Raw genomic sequence first — 18,184 nt, forward strand, 5'->3', positions numbered from 1 at the left:
TTATTTTGATGAATTACTTCCTGTAAAATATTAAAATACATAATTACAATGATGTTCAAAGCACGTGTTTGTTTTGTGCGTGAGAGAGATAAAAAGAGATACAGAAATATGATGTTAAGTGAAGAATAGGAGGAGACCTGACACAACTTAGAACATTCCACCTTATCATCAAGGTAGCATTTGGATCTTTGCTTCATCTTGCCACTAGCTCGTATAAACTTTACCAGATCTTGCTTGTACAGTACACGCGCACCACAAGTTTCGATCTCGATATAAGTGCACTTCTTCCTAATAAAAGCACTAAGGCAACTGCAATCCTTTAAATGGTCTCTAAGTTTCCCGGCTGGAATAATTACCTTCAATCCATATGAGCTAGCATGGAATAAGGGTCCAGGTAGCGCTTTGGAGAAGTTTACGAGAGGACAACTTATACATGGACCTTCAATTATGTCTGATCTACAAATAAAGTCAATAGAAACTTCATCCTCACCATCAGAAGAAACGTTGTTCAAATTTTCAAGGATTACAACTCTAGTAAACAAAGCAATCCCTATCCAATTACTATCACCATGCAGATTAGAAGGTAGCGGGATTGTTACAGATGACCCAGGGCTCTGATGGCTGAACCACTCTGGAGTTTCAGTTGAATTTGACAAATGTTGATAGTTACAATTTTGATGAATAATACCCTGTAAAATATTAAAATGCATAAGCATAAAAAAGATGTTCAACGCGCGTGTTTATGACAGTGTTGTGTGAGAGAGAGAGAGATACCTCCACAAATCTTTCAAACAATGGATCGAGGTCATTGTATGGTAAGCACGGAATCGGGATGGGTGTAGTTAGGCCCTCAGCCTTGTCACAATCAACCAGAGTGAACCCTGTTTCACCCGAAGTCCATACAGCAAACTGATTTGAATACTTTTCCAATAAAGGACATCTTCGTGCTGTTACAAACCCTACACTTAACGGAAGATTTGGCAATGATTGAAGCCTGCTACAATCATTCAACGTAAGAGAGTGAAGCTTAGAAAGCTGAGAAATACTGTCGGGCAGGCGTGTAAGGTTGTTTTTGCTCATATCCAGTTCCTGCAACGAGGATAAGCCACTAAGATCATCCGGGAGTCCTCCGTCCCATAAATTGCGGTCAGCTAGATTTAGAGATACAATAAATCTTAACCTAGGCAACAACAGGTTGATGGCCTCTCGGATAGGGAAGAAACCTTGGAAAAAAACATGTGCAGCACGGATGAGGGAGAATCCGTGCGAAATAAGCCGGGATTTAGGTGGTTGAACCTTACATCCCGATAGATTGAGAGTTTTCAGAGACGGCAAATTGACATTATTTGGAAAACTTGAAAGGTTTTTGCAACCTTGAAGAGTCAAGACCGTCAAGCCAGTCAAACGCTTGAGTGATGATGGCAATTCTTCCACAGCAGTCCCATCTAAATACAGCTCTGACAAGCGTGTCATTTTTTTTCCAATCTCTGAAAACTTCTTGAGACTTGAACAGCCAGATAGAATAAAAATTTCAAGAGATTTCAAGTTTATTTCGCAAGGGAGGCCAGCAAGACTTCTGCAATCTTTCAGATTTAACAAAGTAAGCTTTTTGAGAGCTCCAACAGATGGGTGAAGTTCATACAAACTTGTACAGCCTTGAAAAATCAGCCTCTCCAGATCTGGGCATCCGATGAAGTTAGGAGTCTTGACTAAGACTTTAGAGTCGCTAAGATCCAGGAGACTTAACTTGGTCAATTTCTGCGATAATAAATAGATATGGGAAATTAAGTAGTCAAGAACTTAATCTGCATTTAAAAAAAAAAAAAAAAAAAAGCAGAACTAGCTAGCATGAATTAAGGGAATACTTACACTAAATCCCACTGGTAATTGCTTGATGTGGCTGCGAGGCATGATGAGTTCAACAAGATTGTCCGGTTGAAAGCTCATTGGCAGGAATTTCAAAGGATAATCATGCCATTCCATCATTCTTAATTTATTAGAAAGAAAATTGAGGCCGGTAGGAAGGTGCACATTTGAAATTTTAAGCAACCTTAGATTTTTCATATTTGAGAAGGCTTCGGCATTCAAGTTTTCTTTATGTGGAGGCAAATTCAGCACCATGCCTTCTACATCATCTTCGGCATTCAAGTCTTCTTTCAGCACCATGCCTTCTACATCATCTGTTCCCTGGTAATCAAGAACAATTAGATTAAGATAGGGAAAGCTGTAGCAAAAAATTGCTAGAATTATTTTATTAAAAAATATACCCTTCTCTAAGTTTATGTATACTAATCCACTTACAGTGTTATATTTTAGTACATGAAATACATCCTTATAAAGCCACAACCTACTGCGTATTCCAGGCTCCTGAGGTGATTCACGACTAACAATTCTCCAACCCATCTCTTGTATTAAATCATGCATTCGTAATTTTCCCCCTAAAATGGTAATGAGAAATTTGTCCTCGAGAGTTTCCATATCCTTGTAGGTACCAAAACCTTCTATATGTTCCACTCGATTTTTGTCCTCCCCTTTGAAGAAACATGTAATATCCAAAAATAGATTTTGCTCTATGTCTTTCAATCCCCTATAACTTATTTCAAGTTTATCAAGAATTTCTCCTTCAGGGATTTCTTTTAATTGATGTAGGTAATCTTCCCATAACTTTCTTGGTCTATCAATCAAGGAGGAACCCAAAACTTTAAGAGCTATAGGAAGCCCTTTAGCATACTTCACAAAACCATTGGACAAATTCTCAAACTCATTGCTAGGATAGGGTTGCTTAAACACAGTCCAACTGAAGAGCTCCAGGGCTTCATCATTATCTAATCCATTAACCTTATGTATAGTAGTACCCAAGTGATGCCTTTTTAGCAAGTGCTTATCTTTACTTGTGATAATGATCCTACTTCCTAGACCAAACCAACCAGGGCTCCCTGCTAATGCCTTTAGTTGTTCATCTTTGTTAACATCATCAAGAACAATAAGAACCTTCTTATTGCGTAGTCTCTTCTTTATGACTTTGATCCCCTCAAGATGGTTCCAAATGTTTACTTTTTTCATCAATGTCTCAGATAGAAGCTGTTCTTGTAAATTAACTAGACCATGTTTATCTTTTTCGACTGTTTCTCTAACGTCACAAATAAAGCTGCTAGCTTCAAATTGATGACAAATTGTGTTATAAATGACATATGCTAGAGTGGTTTTACCAATCCCAGACATCCCCCAAATCCCTATGAAGTGCACATCCTCTGACATTGTGCTAAATAAGTTCATCATTTCCTTCACACGTGAGTTTATTCCAACAAGGTGCTCAAAATCATCTAATGATTCACAATTCAATTTATCAAATATGCTTTTTGTGATTTCTTGAATATCTTCTGATTCGTGACTGTAATAAATTTAAAAAAAAAAAAAAATTTATGAGACAGTGTGGTAGCCACAAAGAAACAAAACATCATTAAATGTAAGATATTTTGCTTTGTTTCTAAAAAAAAAAAAAAATATGTTTTGCTTTAGTAGAGAAATATGGGGCCATGTTTTACCGGTCAAAACAACCCCGAAGAAGAAGAAGAAGAAAGGCAAGATGTCCAAATAAAAAACCTATTCTTTTATACTTAAGACAAATTAAACCATATATGGCTATATTTTAATTGTGTTAATTTAAGCACTACTACACTTTCATTTCCATGACAACCAAAACCCTTGTCCCAGTCCATTAAATTTTGTGCGAGAAATCTAGCACCAATACACACAAAAAAGGTACTCTATTCAACCCGTATAGCCCATCATCAATATATTTCCTCGCATGAGAGGGAGGGGAAAGCTTTATCAAAATGGGAAAAAATAAAAATAAAAATAAATAAATAAACCACACACACATTAGGACACCGTTACCCCTCTCTCTCTCTCTCTCTAGAGTTCAACTTAAAACGTCACCCTTGTCTTGAAAAGAAAAATACCAGAAGGTGGTGGGAATAAGGGTTTTGATTGTCACACTAATATGGAGTTTAAATTGAAACACTTAAATATATAGGATTTAATTTGTCACATAAATAAACTTATAGGTTTTTTTTTTTTTTTTTTGGGCAATCACATTCCCCTCCGTTGAGGTTTTAGGGAAATGACACTCCACCTCAAAAGAAAAAAAAAAAAAAAAAAAACACTTTTCCCCCTCTCCCTCTCCCTTGACATCTAGGGTGTGTTTGGATAGAACTTATTTTGCTGAAACTGAAAACTGAAAACTGAAAACACTGTAGCAAAATAATTTTTAAATGTGTGAATAGTATCGTGGGACCCATTTTTAATGAAAAAGTTGCTGAAAAGTGTAATTTGTGGGTCCATGAACAGTGCACAAATGCACTGTTCACGGACAAAAAGTCAACAAGTGCGGCTAAAAAATAAAAAAAAAACTGAAACGCAGGAAACGCAAAACGTAGACGCAAAAGCTCAATACAAACACACACCTAATTGACCAAATTTTGTTAAATTAATATTAAAAATATTGTGTACTAACCTGCTCTTTGTTCAATGGTAGGTTTCCAAAATTATCTTATTTCATAATTATAATTTATTTTTAAAATTTTTTAATAAAAGTGTATTTTAAATATTAAGCGTGAATTTTGCTTATTATTTTTTTCCTCTTTTTTCAACAGGTTATGGAGGGATTTGTTGTTGCAAGTGTTTTGAGGGTTGTTAAATTTTTCATTTTTATTCTAAATTTATTAGTTAATTTTTTACTAAACATGGTTAAACTTTTCTAAAAGGATTCTTATAAAAATTTAAAATATTTCTTTACTAATATAAATAAAAGAGAAAAATGTTAATTTCTTCTAGCCTCAAAAGAAGGGAGTGTATTTTCCCTTCAAATTTGTGGTGGAGGGCCATTCCCCAAAAAAAAAAAAAAATTTGAATTACTTTTCCTTATAATAATTGTATAGGGTACAAACTATATGACACTCTAGATATGCCTTCAGAACTTATTAAAGGCTTCCCCCACTAAAATAGCAGTTCCTCCTCCCCCTAATTGGAGTAGGCTCACTCAATAGTTTTAAAATAATAATAATAAAAAAATGGCTAAATGGCCTAGTGATTTTAAAGAAAACGTACCTTTTTAACTTGATTTTATTTTATATAGCTTCTTCTTGTATCAGATAAAGACTATAATAGATTAATTTTATTCTATGAACAAAATTTCAATTGGAGATAATAAGTTATATATATTTTATATTTAGCGTGGCCCCCAAGACAAATTCTTTGGCTCTGCCACTTGAACAAATTAACATTTAACTCTATTAGGTTGTATCTTATGTTATTTCATTGTATTTAAATAATTTTTAATTGTATGAACTAAATTTTCTAACCATTTCTCTTTCACATTTTTAAGCCTTTTTAGGGGTTCAACATAGTTGGAACTTGGAACATAAGATTTAGCAATAGTTATGACTTTTTTTATAAATTAGTTATATAAAAAATTTATATGAAAGAAAATTGTGAATAACCAAGTGTAAACTACTGTTCAGATGTAATGATAGAAAGGCGAAAACACTATTTTGGTCCCTACATTTTGGGATCATAGTCAATATGGTCCCTACATTTTAGTGACAGTCAATTTGATCCTTGTTATTTTCAACTCACACTTAATTTAGTCCCTACCATTAACTCATTAACAAAAAATATATATGTGACAAACAATGTGCACTACACTTGAATATGTAATTAACGCCATGTAAAAGATGTGGACCAATTAAAGATTGCCCAATTAGAAAAACACAGTAAGTTCCAACTCAGCTAATCTAAGTTTTCAACCCAGACAGATTTCACTTCTCCCATGACCCAAACAACCATGTCCTGCCCATTCCCTGTCAAACCAACCCATTCTCGACCACTTCATCTTTATCTTCATTGCTACGCCGCTTGCCATCGGTGCCGATATCTCCACAACTCGGCAACTTTCTCAGCGGCGCCTCCGAGTCATCCTGCACCCACGCCGTCAAAAGATCTGGGAACACATCACGCTCCACAAACTCCAGGTCTCACTCCCTCAAAAGTTTTGTTTGTGGACACTTTTCTATGATCACTTAATGAATTTTTAATGTATCAAAATGCGAGAATAATCCTTTAAATGACTTTTACAGGTTATGAGTTTATAATTTTTTGGACTCTTTTCTACGATACTTGTGTGTTTATCTCATTCTTATTCTCATATTTAACTAGTAACAATGATAAATTTGTATATACGTATCAAAATGTCGACATAAGATAAACCCATATAAATGATTTTAGTAATAAATGTTTGTTACTCTTCAAATTTCAAAATGGCACCTCCTTAGCCTCTTCAGAACTGCCGTGATGGATGATGTGATCTACGTGAAATTATAAACCCACCTGATAGTGGGTTCCACAGGTTGATCCAACATGGCAAAATTTCAAAAAGGGAAAATGATTTGAATGTCCACACGTCCACTATGATCTGAAACAGACTTCTAAATCAGCCGGTGGCCTGCGGCGTAGCAATGAAGATGAAGATGAAGGTTGAGTTTGATTGACAAGTAATGAACGGGGCTGTTTGGGTCATGGGCGAAGTGGGATCTTTCTGGGATTGAAAACTAAGATTAGCTGAGTTGTAGCTTACTGCATTTTTTTAATTGATGTGGCAATTTTTAATTGGTCCAAATCCTATACATTACATTAATTACATATTTAAGTGTGCCAACAGTGTACACTGTTTGCCATGTAAGCATTTTCCGTTAGTAAGTTAACGGTAAGGACCAAATTAAGTGTGAGTTGAAAATAACAGAGACCAAATTTATTGGCATCAAAATGTAGGGACTAAATTGACTGTGACCCCAAAATGGTCACCTAAGGACAAAGTTTAGCAACAAAATTAGTTGTAGTTTAAGACTACAAACTAATTCAATAAAATAAATATTACAACATATTTTGAAAATCTAACCATTGAATTGCATGTTTTTTACACTTTTAATTCACATGTTAAATTTTATGTCAATCAGATATTGTTTACTATATGATCTATAAGCTTATATTTTGTGCATAATTTTAAATTACAAAAACTAGCAATTTAAACAATTTATTGATGAAATAACTATTGATCTTTAATTTTCTTGAGATTTTGCAAGCATGGAGGATATAAAAAAAAGATATAATCTAATGATGGATTTGTCAAAATTCACCTCCAATAAAAAGATATTAAGTAAATTTGTAGTCTAAGGCTACAACTAATTTTGTAGCTAAACTTTGTCTTTTCGCCTAATAAAAATAAACAATTAAACAATTGACTTTCTTTATCTAAGAAAATCGCTACAATTATCTTGCACACACACACACATATATATATAATATGGAAGATATTCTATATATACCTCAACCCATTTACTACACAATAATATACTTTTTTTTTTTTAATAGATATGTGTTCAAGATACGCACTCACATCTGGTGTAGATTTATAAGAGTTACACCTTTTTTGAACTATTAATTATTATTAGATCTAAGAGTGAAAAAACACTCATGGTTATGTCATTATTGTTATCTAGAAATTAGTAATTTAGACATTAACTCTTCTTATTAAAAGGAAAAAAAAAAAAAAAAAAACATCAACTCTCATACTCTCCTCCACGTCATCATTTGCTTCCTTTCATTCTCTCTCACTCTTTCTTCTTGCACTATATATTTTTAGGTCACCACCATTGATTTTTTAACAGTATACACGGCCAAAGTCACAAGTCACAATTGTTTTAGAGAATAATTGTTGAGGCCGAGAATTTCTAAGGATAAAAAAAACTCATGGCCTAAGTCAATTTAAAAAATTAGTGTTCTAACAACAATCAACACTATCTCTCAGTCATATCATCATCTCCTACCATGGTCCTAGAGAAATCTTAAAAAAGATGGGCTCTATTATGGCAAAATAAGTTAGTACTTTCATGGCGCTATTTTTCTTTGGATAATCAACAAACACTCCGAGGACCACCACCTTGTAGTTGAAGTTGGGAGAATGGAAAATAAAAGGATAGAAAATGGAGAGAATGTGGAAAAGTGGGAGAATAGAAAATATCTTAGTTTTTTCTCATGGTGTTTGGTTAAGTGAGTGGAAAAGTGAAAGGATATAAAACTTTTTTGTTTGATTTAGGAGAAAAGTGAGAGAATGGAAAATGTAATTTATATAAAATTACTCTTACGTCCTTATTTCAGTAAACAAGAAATTAACACTTTATTAAGTTATTGTCAATTAAAATTATTTAAATTACATCTTGTAAAAATTAACAGGTTACACATATTGTATTTTTTTTTCTTTGATATTATATTTATTTTATATAAAACAATGAGAAAAAAGAGCATAGATTGGAGTTTGGACGAAAAACGAGCAGAGAAAGAGGAAGAAGATGAAGATGAAGATGGAGGGGGGAGGGAGAAACGACGTTAATAAAAATAAAAATAAAAAACTGATTAACAAAAAACTGATTTATGTCTTGGTCTGATAACAAAAAAACTATCATTGAAAGCGGATGTTATAGATTGAAACTCTCTAAAAAAAAAAGTAAAGAACAATACAGCATAATAGGAAAGAAAAGAAAACAACAAAAAGGAGTAAAATAAACAAAAATAAAAGAGAGAGAGAGAGAGAGAGAGAGAGAGGGAGAGAGATAACATTACAATTGAGGGTAAAATAATAAATAAAAAGGCTTAAGCAAAATCACTCTTATTTTCTCTCTAATTTGGAAAGATTGAGTCTTGGTAGGCCTATAGAGAAACAGCCGGGCCCCACCATTTTTAAACCCAACCAAACGTTAATGTCCTCCATGATATGGCCCACAGCCTCCTCTAATGCTGGCCACACTCCAAATTAACAATTTAATTGCTGACCTCTACAGTGAAAGCCACAGCAATATCTAAATGTACAGTCAATATCTGTCTTGCTTTGTGAAAATCTCGGTCACAAACCTAAGTAGCTAATTTGATGAGGATGATGATAGAACTAGATTTTGACTAATATCCAACTTAATTAATTTGCACACAAGGCACCATAATAACATCCAACTTAAATAATTTCACGAAAAATGCAAGATACACTATGACGTTTATAACTTATATTTAAAAATAATAAATAAAAGAATCTTTATTTAGTTAGGAATTAAAGAGACTACACAAAATAATAAAAAAACTTTTCTATATAATACTAATAAAAATCATTTTTCAAAATATATTTTTACTTCTAATATTTACAAGCTTATAAACTAAAAAATAGATAAAAATTGTGCGAAGCAAGGGTTAATACTTAATAGCCAGTTACATATTATTATATGAAATTAAACTCTCTTTGTTTTCTTTTTTTGAGAAGATATGACATTAAACTCATTCAGACTATTATTTATTATATATTATAATAAAATGTTTAGTTAAAGAAGCAACTTAAAGTTAAAAGTAAGCCACGGAAACATCTCAGCCACAGGTTTAAAGCCACAGAACACAGAGTTCCATAAAACAATACAAACAAAAAAATTATACCAGCACACAAACTAGATAGCAGGAGAGATAACATTCCAGCTGTATCGAAGTCACAGACTCACAGCGGGCAATTTTTTTTTTTTTTTTTTTTCAATTGGTGATTTGGAATTTGCTAAATGTGGGAAAATTGGTACCAAATTGATTTTGATGGGTTTTACACTTTTACTTTACTGCTATAGTTTTATTGGACTAGTGCAACAATTTTTTTTTTTCATATTATTTTTCAAATAATTAGAACAAAACCATTTCAAAAGTTATCCAAACCATTGATGATATGACCAGAAGAAAAGGTAGAATCTTACCTATCCGTTAAATGCCTCCCGCGGATCTTGCTCACTTCTTTCAGTGCAGTTCTCCACTTTTGTATCTGCTCTATGCTAACCTGGCGATCTTCTTCATGCTTGAGAAATGCTTTCCCAAAAGTCTCCCTCTGATTCCCAACATCAGAGGGCATTACATGGTAGAAAATGGGCAGAATTTTCAGGCCCTTCTCTTTCTTGTATTCAAGAATTTTGACAAGTTCATTCAAGCACCTCTTTGAAAAGGCATAATTTTTTGAGAGAATAATAATTGCATACTTAGATTCTTCTATTGCTTTCATGAGTTCTGAAGCAATGGGTTTTCCTTCCTTGAGATTTACATTATCTCTATAAACAATAATGCCTTTTTGTATCAAAGCAGAATATAGATGATCCGTAAAATTGTTACGGGTGTCCTCCTCATAGAAACTAAGAAAAACATCGTGTTTCCATTGAGATGCAGAAGAAGAAGATGAGGAAGACGAGGATGCACAGGCTTTTTGAGTGCTCATGGCAGTCATTGGAAACTCACAACCTATAGTTTGTTATGGAAAAGAGAGTACTAAAAGAGAATGGAATTTTTTTTTAAAGGAAAAAAAGAGAACGGAACTTTTTTTTTTTTTTTTTTTTGAGAAGGAAGAGAATGGAACTTGATCAAAGATTTATGAGTACTACTACCTATAGCTTGTTTATGGAAAAGGGAGTACTAAAAGAGATTGGATTAAAGAGAATGGAATTTTTTTTTAAAGGAAAAAAAGAGAATGGAACTTTTTTTTTTTTTTTTTTGAGAAGGAAGAGAATGGAACTTGATCAAAGATTTATGGAAAAGGGAGTTGGATTATATATATATATATATATATATATATATATATATATATTTTTTTTTTTTTTTTTTATTTAATTAAAAAAAGAGAATGGAATTTTTTTTTGAGAAGGAAGAGAATGGAACTTGAGCAAAGCTTTATGAGAACTTCTAGTTTCTGTACCAAGGTTTCAGTTATCATTCGCGGTATTAAATTCCTGGCAACGTGGGAGAGGCATTTATATATAGGTGCTTTAAGTGGGAACATGTTCTTAGTTTGACATCTCCATCCACCTTTGTGGGAATGGATCCTGTGATTTTCTTACTTGCACTGTTTCACACTCCATCCACCTCTCTGGGAATGGACCAATCCCCGCTTTTAAATGTGTATTTTTGTCATGTTAAAATAATCCATAATAGTCAAATTATTAATTATTTAGTATTTACCTCCTAAATGAGTTTGTATAAGATTTTTTTAAACAAATTAAATTTATATTTTTAATTAGTATTGTTTAAATATGATATATTAATTCAAGTTTCAAAAAGTTCTATGTATATCTAGTAATCCAGATAACAATGGCAACCTGCAGAAATTCTTATTTTTGAATGTTTAAAATCTAAAAATTTATAATGGCACCATTGGTGTGATGGTGAAATTTTAAATCAAGCATGTGAGTAAGTTTAAAATTAATAATGACACCTTTGACATAATAGTCACTTCATAAATACAAAATTTTTGTGAGGTAAGAGGGGTAAGAACTGGAGTTCTAGTCTCTAGGATTTAATTCCACACACATATATTTAGATTATATTAGAGAAGAATTTCCATTTTGTATTGAAAAAAAAAAATTCTTAACAACGGAGCAGCCTCAAAAGTAAGTTTCTTTAGGAAATGCAAGCATGTGAGTCTTCTACAATATTTGCTTGGAAAAGGATAAGATTGCCGTAACTAGGCTTGAAGCGGTCATTTTTAACCAAAACAAATTTCGAAATAAATATTTATGAATAAACAAAAGTTTGATGATTCTTTTCTCAAAAAAAACAAAAAAAAAAAAGTTTGATGATTCATGACCCTTCTCAGAGATTTCAAGTGTCAAATCATAATTGCACTGGAACAATTCTGTTATTAAATCAGAAGGATTAAATCAGGGCTGCCATTCTTAGAAAACTTAAGAGCAGTTCGGTATGACATTTTAAGTAACAATTTTCAGTTTTTAAACAATATTACACGTATTTTTATATATTTTTTTACTTATACATATTTTCAAAATATACAAACAACGTTACCAAACGGACCCTTAATTATTAAAATACGAGGTAAGAAAAGTTATGGGGTTTAATTCATATCGGCTGTTTTTTTTTAAAAAAAAATTATGTTATTATCCTAATTATAGAGAGAAATGATTTTTTTTTTTTAAAAAGGAAAACGAGAGAATGGAAATTGAACAAAGCTTTATGAGAACTTCTACTTTCTCTAACAAGGTTTCAGGTATCCAGTGGATGCTTTAGGAATTTTTTCAAAGTGGTTATTAAGAAACTTAAATTATACAAAATCTAAGAAGAAGATAAAACCTTTTTTTTTTTTTTTTTTTTTTTGAGGAAATAAGAAGATAACTTCATATATTGGAAAAAAAAAACGCAAATACATAAAGTCTTACAATTTTCTTCTATGGCTTTTTTTATTTTGAAATCGTTGCATGATAATCTCATTATCAATGTTACAAGCTACATCTTTTTTTAAAAATTTAGTTAAATATATTTTTCCTTGGATTTTTCTTTTTGTTTGTAAGGGCCTAATATATTGTTTAAAAAAAAAATGCAAATACATAGTGTTACAATTTCCTTCTACGACTTTTTTTTATTTATTTTAAAATCGTTGCATGATAATCTCATTATCAATGCTACAAGCTACATCTTTGTCAAAATTTTAGTTAAATAAAATTTTTCTTGGATTTGTAAAGGCCTAATGTATTGTTAAGACTTAAGAGGACCAAAGTTTAAGGATAAAATTTGACTACAAACTTAGTTGCAACATAAGACTACAACTCTCACAGAAAAAATTAACAGGACTAAATATTTTGAAAATCTAACCGTTGAATTCTATGTTTTTATATTCTTAAAACACATGTCAAATTTGATGCTAATCAGATGCTATTTACTATTCAATCTATATACTTATTTTTTACGTATAATTTTAGATTACAAAAACTCGAAATTTAAACATTTGATTGATGACATAACTATTGATCTTTGATCTTCTTAAAGTTTTGCAAGGATGGAGGATATAAGAAAAAAATGTAATCCAATGATGGATTTGTCAAAATTCACATCCAATAAAAAAATATTCAGTGGATTTGTAGTCTTAATCTACAACCAAATTTTTTTTATAGAAAAAGTCTACAACCATGTTTGTTGCCAAATTAGAGCTGGCTGGTGCGAGAGAGGGATTGGGGGTGGCTGGGTAACCTAGGTTATGGAGAGAAATCTGAGAGGGAGAAAGCGTGACAAGTATCAGGCAAGAGGGAGAGAAAAAAATGTAAAATATTTTACCGAAATTTCAAGTGTAAAATATTTTACACAAATTTGCCTAGGGTGATTTGGTTGACTAAAAATATTTTACTTTTGACCAAATATTTTACTACAAAACAAATACTGTAAAATGTGAAAATATTTTCCTGAAAATACTGTACATCGAAACAAACGGAGCGTTAATTAGTAGCAAGTAGCTAATTTGATATGCTATACTAGAAAAATAAAAGCAATATTTAATTAATAGAGCAAGATTTTTGGTGTTTGAAGTTGCTAAAATAACATTTTAGTTGTTTTTTGAAGGTTCAATGTGAACTCTCTTAGAAGTAAGTTTTGAAAATCCTAGAACCACAAATAATTACACAATTTTTGCACAATTTGCCACATGGCGAGTTGTTGATGGGTCCAAGCCTCCACAACTCACGACTTGTCACAAGTAAAATTGTGACAAAAATTGTGTATTTGTTTGTGATCCTAGTATTGCTAAGTTTCTCTAGAAGATGCAAGCATGTGAGTCTTTGACAATATTTGCTTGGAAACAAGATAAGAACAGGATTGCCGTAGACTTGAAGTTGTCATCTTTATCCAAAAGAAGGCAAGTTGTGAGTGATGAAAAAAATAGTGGGTTCATTTGGGAAACAAAAAAAAAAAAAAGTTCATTATGAGTATTTATTGCCAATGTGGGTAACTATGACCATTTTATTTTGTTAAGTTTGTCTAACATTTTTATTTTTATGCAGTTGTTATTATCTATTAATTTTTCATTGTTTTTATAAAAATATTTTAAACTAAATGAATAAACTGAACTCATTGGCTCTATATTAATTATTGACGCACACAACCATACTCATTCATACATAATATAATACACTACGTGTCTACTTAACCAATTAAATGCTTGAACAATCACTAACTTTACAATTTTTCTTCTTGAATTTTCCCGACTTTATAACAAAAGTTATTATAACATAATAACAATACACACACATGTAATAAACCCTCTTTATTTCCTAAATACTAAATTATATAAAGTTATATTATATTTATACTGTACACACAAATATCCACACACATCATTATTCATACAAATAACATTATAACAAAAAGTAATACACACAATTAATATTAGACACTCTCACACACATATAATATAAATTTATAATAAAGAGTAACACTTACAGTTCACAAATACTTACTCATACTCTTAAAGTTGGAAATACTTGTAGTAAGGATGTATAAAATTTAAGTTAGGGTGTGCAAAAATTTTATTAAGAATAAATTAAAATAGTTAACAAACATTTTTTTTTTTTTTTTTTTTGTGGGAAGTCAGGGGGTTCATTTGAACCCCCTGAACAAAGGGTAGAGCCATCCCTGTTTACTACTTAATACTCGCCATATGGCAAAATTATGGCAAAAATTGTGTGTTTATTTGTGGTCCAAGCATTGCTTAGTAAGTTTCTCTAGAAGATGCAAGCATGTGAGTCTCCGACAATATTTGCTTGGAAATAAGATAAAAACAGGATTGCCATAGACTTGAAGTTGTTGTCTTTATTCAAAAGAAGGTAAGTTATGAGTGGTAAAGAAAAAGTTGTGAGTCCACGTGGGTTCATGCTTTCACCACTCACAACTCATCACGCGGTAAAATTATAGCAAAATTATGTATTTGTTAGTGGTTTTAGCATTGCTCAATAAGTTACTCTAGAAGATACAAGCATGTGAGTCTTCGACAATATTTGCTTTGATACAAGATAAGAACATGATTGCAGTAGACTTGAAGTTGTCATCTTTATCCAGAAGAAGGTGAGTTGTGAATAGTAAAAAAAAGTTATGGGTCTATATCTTCACCACTTACAATTCATCCCGTGGTAAAATTATGACAAAAATTATGTGTTTGTTTGTAGTCCTACAATTACTCAGAAGTTTCTCTAGAAAATGCAAGCACGTGAGTCTCTAACAATATTTTCTTGGAAACAAGATAAGAACAGGATTGTGTAGGCTTGAGGCTCTCATCTTTATCTAAATGAAAATTTAAAAAAAAAATAAATATGAACAAACAGAAGTTCAATGGTTCACCGTTCATGACCAAGTTCAAAGGTTTAAGTGTCAAATCATAATTGTGATTCAACAATTCTGTTACTAGTCCTAATGAGTCAGCTTTGAAGAAAAGTTGATAGCAAACAAAAGCAAGTTTCTCGTCAGTCTAATCATGGCAACTTCCATACAAAAGAGAAAAAGAAAAAAAAAAGACAATCATCCAAAGAAATGACGTGATAATGCTGAATTGTATAATTATTTTAGAAGGACCGAAGGAAAGATCTTTACAATTGTTTAATGCTACAGTAATTTTTTAATGATATTTATATGATTTTTGCAGGGGCGGTTTTATAGCCTGATCAGGGGTTCAAATGAACGTGGGCAAAAAAAAAAAAAAAAAATATATATATATATATATATATATATAATTTTTAAAATTTTTTTGTTTTGACCCTTAAAACAAAATTTTGAAGTCCTTGAACATAAATTTTGTTTAAAGAGATGATTACAGTAAACTCAATATATCGTACCTCACTATACCATGTTTTTTATTCTCACATCATTCCTTTGTAAAGTTATTTTGGATAGTTAATTATGGAGGACTGCTTTCCTTAATTTATTTATTTTTATAGAATACTAAGTATTTTTAACACACACACATGAGGAAAGGGGAGAAGGTTTTTTTTTGTTTGCTGTAGTTAATGGCAAATGTGATTCTCATAATGTGATTAAATTACCAAAACCTTATAAATAAGTTCTTTAATTGAGAGTTTAAATTACCAAAACCTTTATAGTTTTCAAACAGCAATAGATGCACCTCGGTTAGAACCTCATTAGCTGCATCATTGCTCCAAGCGCAAAGATCCTTTATGAAGAAGCATAGATGAGGCATTTTCTCCTAAAAATGACCAATAAGGTTTATAACATTTTTATAAGATCTAAGAGTATTGGCATCAATTATGCTAAAAAAAAATATATTATTTTGACACTTCAAAAATTTACTTTATCTATTTTAACACACAATTTTATAATTCACCTACGTGACATCTCTTACTTTTAACACATCACCATTAAAATAACCTAAAATAAAATCAATTTTTTATTAAAAAAAGAAAAACACTCCAAAGAAGTACACACGTTAAACAAGAAAAAAAGAAAAAAATTTCAACCACAAAAATGAGAGACATGACATGTGGGAGGAGAGAGAAAAGGAAAAGAAAGAGTAATATAATTAGGGTTAGGACACACATTAAACTATCCATTTTTAGAATCATTTTCTCATGAATTAAAAAAACTGTCAATACTTTTTCAATTCTCGAGAAAAGTTTTTCCAAAAATGAAAATTATTGTGTGCCCTTATGACACACATTAGCAAAACCCATATAATTATAGCACATGGTACCGTACACTTCTACTAAATAGAAGTGTACTATCCATAATGCTAAATTTTTTTCTGGCATTGGGGAGATCTAAAGTAGGCGTGTTTTTTATGTTTAATGTACTAAATGCTAAAAATATATCATTTAGCATATTTAATGTTAGTGCTCTAAGTCATTTTATAAATTTATTTTTCAAATAAGTCAATCACTCAATACTTTATAATACAAATATTCTTCTTTTCTATTACTATAATTTCAAATTGATTTAGAGTTCAAGTGATAACTTAATGGTATATAATATATATAATCAAATTGATTCATTTGCATTTATCATATGCAAATAGGGCTGTAAATGAACCAAGCCGTTCATAAACAGCTCGGGCTTGACTCGATAAAAAGCTCGTTCGTGTTTGTTTGTTTATAAACAAGCCAAGCTTAAGTTTTAGTTTTAAACTTGTTTAATAAACGAGCCGAGCCCGAGTAAAAAATATTGTTCATGAACAAGCTCATGAACACCAAAATTCGATACAAAAGTAACAAAACAAGTTGAGCCTAGACTTATTTATGAGTTTGGTAATAAAATTGATATAAGCTTGACAAGTAAACTTATATCTTTCTAAAATTTTAATTAATTATAAGTTGAGACCACTCATCCAAACCAAATAGGCTAGATAATAAACTTGATATAGGCTTGATAATATACTTATGTTGGATCTCAAGCTCAAAAGCATGATATTGAGCTTGAGTTTGTGCTTAATATTGAGCTCGAGCTTGGCTTGACTAATGAATCAAACCAAACCAAGCCGAGCTCAAGCTTTTATAATTTATAACGAGTTCAAGTTTGAACAATATTTGTAGGCTTGTATCAAACTCAAGTCAAGCTTGAACATTCTATTTTTGCTATCGAGCCGAGCTTGAACATTCACTACTCGACAAAGCTCGGCTCGTTTACAGCATACAAAAAATCCTAACAAACCATTTAGCCAAAAGAATTAAAATTATAAATCATATTATTGACAAAAATAATATTATAAAAATGGTTACAACATCAAAAAAATTCAATAAATGTTTTTGTGCATCCCTCTAAAATAAATATCTTGTTGTGCAACATGCACATTATAAAAACTGAAAAGAAAAAAAGAAAGAAGTCTTTGCCTGTGCCAAGTAAACTACCAATAATTCATGGTATTCGCCATTATCATACATTTCTTTGGGATAATTTTTTTTTCCCTACGTGAAGATACCATGATTAGTTGTTTTTTTTACATAAGATAAGATTTGAACTTGTCATGTCTGTTTTATGTTAAATGTATTTATAATTATCATACACCAATATATTTTTAATGAAAGCAGAATTTGAACCCAATTTGCCTATATTAAAGTTTCATTTAGTTTTCTGCGTGAGGGGCCATTGTGTCCCTAACATGACTCGTTGTATTCACCTACTAATATTTTGTTTTTATGTGTAGTTTTCCAAAGAAGTTTTACTCAAAAAAAAAAAAAAAAAGTTTTCCAAAGAATGATAGGTTTGTTGACTTGGCAGGCAAAAGAAACATACAGTATCAAATGCTTTTGCAAAAGCCATATCAACTTATCTCTCTCTCTCTCTCTCT

General features: G+C 31.4%; 2 protein-coding genes and 1 non-coding gene across 3 annotated transcripts; all 3 read right to left on the reverse strand.

Annotated features, from left to right (window-relative positions):
• Positions 1-13: 13 nt before the first annotated feature.
• LOC126700615 (disease resistance-like protein DSC1) lies at positions 14-2,166 on the reverse strand. Its single transcript, XM_050398834.1, has 4 exons — positions 1,870-2,166; positions 775-1,758; positions 103-689; positions 14-20 (listed from the first exon to the last, which is right to left on the reverse strand). The coding sequence occupies exons 1-4, from the start codon at positions 2,164-2,166 to the stop codon at positions 14-16; spliced, it is 1,875 nt and encodes a 624-aa protein (XP_050254791.1).
• On the reverse strand, positions 2,156-10,529 carry LOC126700158 (TMV resistance protein N-like). Its single transcript, XM_050398174.1, has 2 exons — positions 9,831-10,529; positions 2,156-2,187 (listed from the first exon to the last, which is right to left on the reverse strand). The coding sequence occupies exons 1-2, from the start codon at positions 10,346-10,348 to the stop codon at positions 2,172-2,174; spliced, it is 534 nt and encodes a 177-aa protein (XP_050254131.1). The 5' UTR covers positions 10,349-10,529; the 3' UTR covers positions 2,156-2,171.
• A 5,379-nt stretch (positions 10,530-15,908) lies between these two features.
• On the reverse strand, positions 15,909-16,056 carry LOC126701286 (U4 spliceosomal RNA). Its single transcript, XR_007647274.1, has one exon. It is a non-coding gene; the product is annotated as a U4 spliceosomal RNA (small nuclear RNA).
• Between the last annotated feature and the right edge of the window lie 2,128 nt (positions 16,057-18,184).

The sequence above is a fragment of the Quercus robur genome, chromosome 9 (assembly GCF_932294415.1).
Source record: "Quercus robur chromosome 9, dhQueRobu3.1, whole genome shotgun sequence".
Classification (NCBI taxonomy): Eukaryota; Viridiplantae; Streptophyta; class Magnoliopsida; order Fagales; family Fagaceae; genus Quercus; species Quercus robur.

Bases quoted from the DNA above. Each gene is read 5' to 3' on its own strand.
- LOC126700615 (XM_050398834.1), bottom strand. From the start codon at position 2,166: ATGGTGCTGAAAGAAGACTTGAATGCCGAAGATGATGTAGAAGGCATG. The intron at 1,759-1,869 runs GTAAGTATTCCC...TTATTATCGCAG, and splicing joins AATTACCAGTGGGATTTAGT to AAATTGACCAAGTTAAGTCT. The intron at 690-774 runs GTATCTCTCTCT...AATATTTTACAG, and splicing joins TGTTTGAAAGATTTGTGGAG to GGTATTATTCATCAAAATTG.
- LOC126700158 (XM_050398174.1), bottom strand. From the start codon at position 10,348: ATGACTGCCATGAGCACTCAAAAAGCCTGTGCATCCTCGTCTTCCTCA.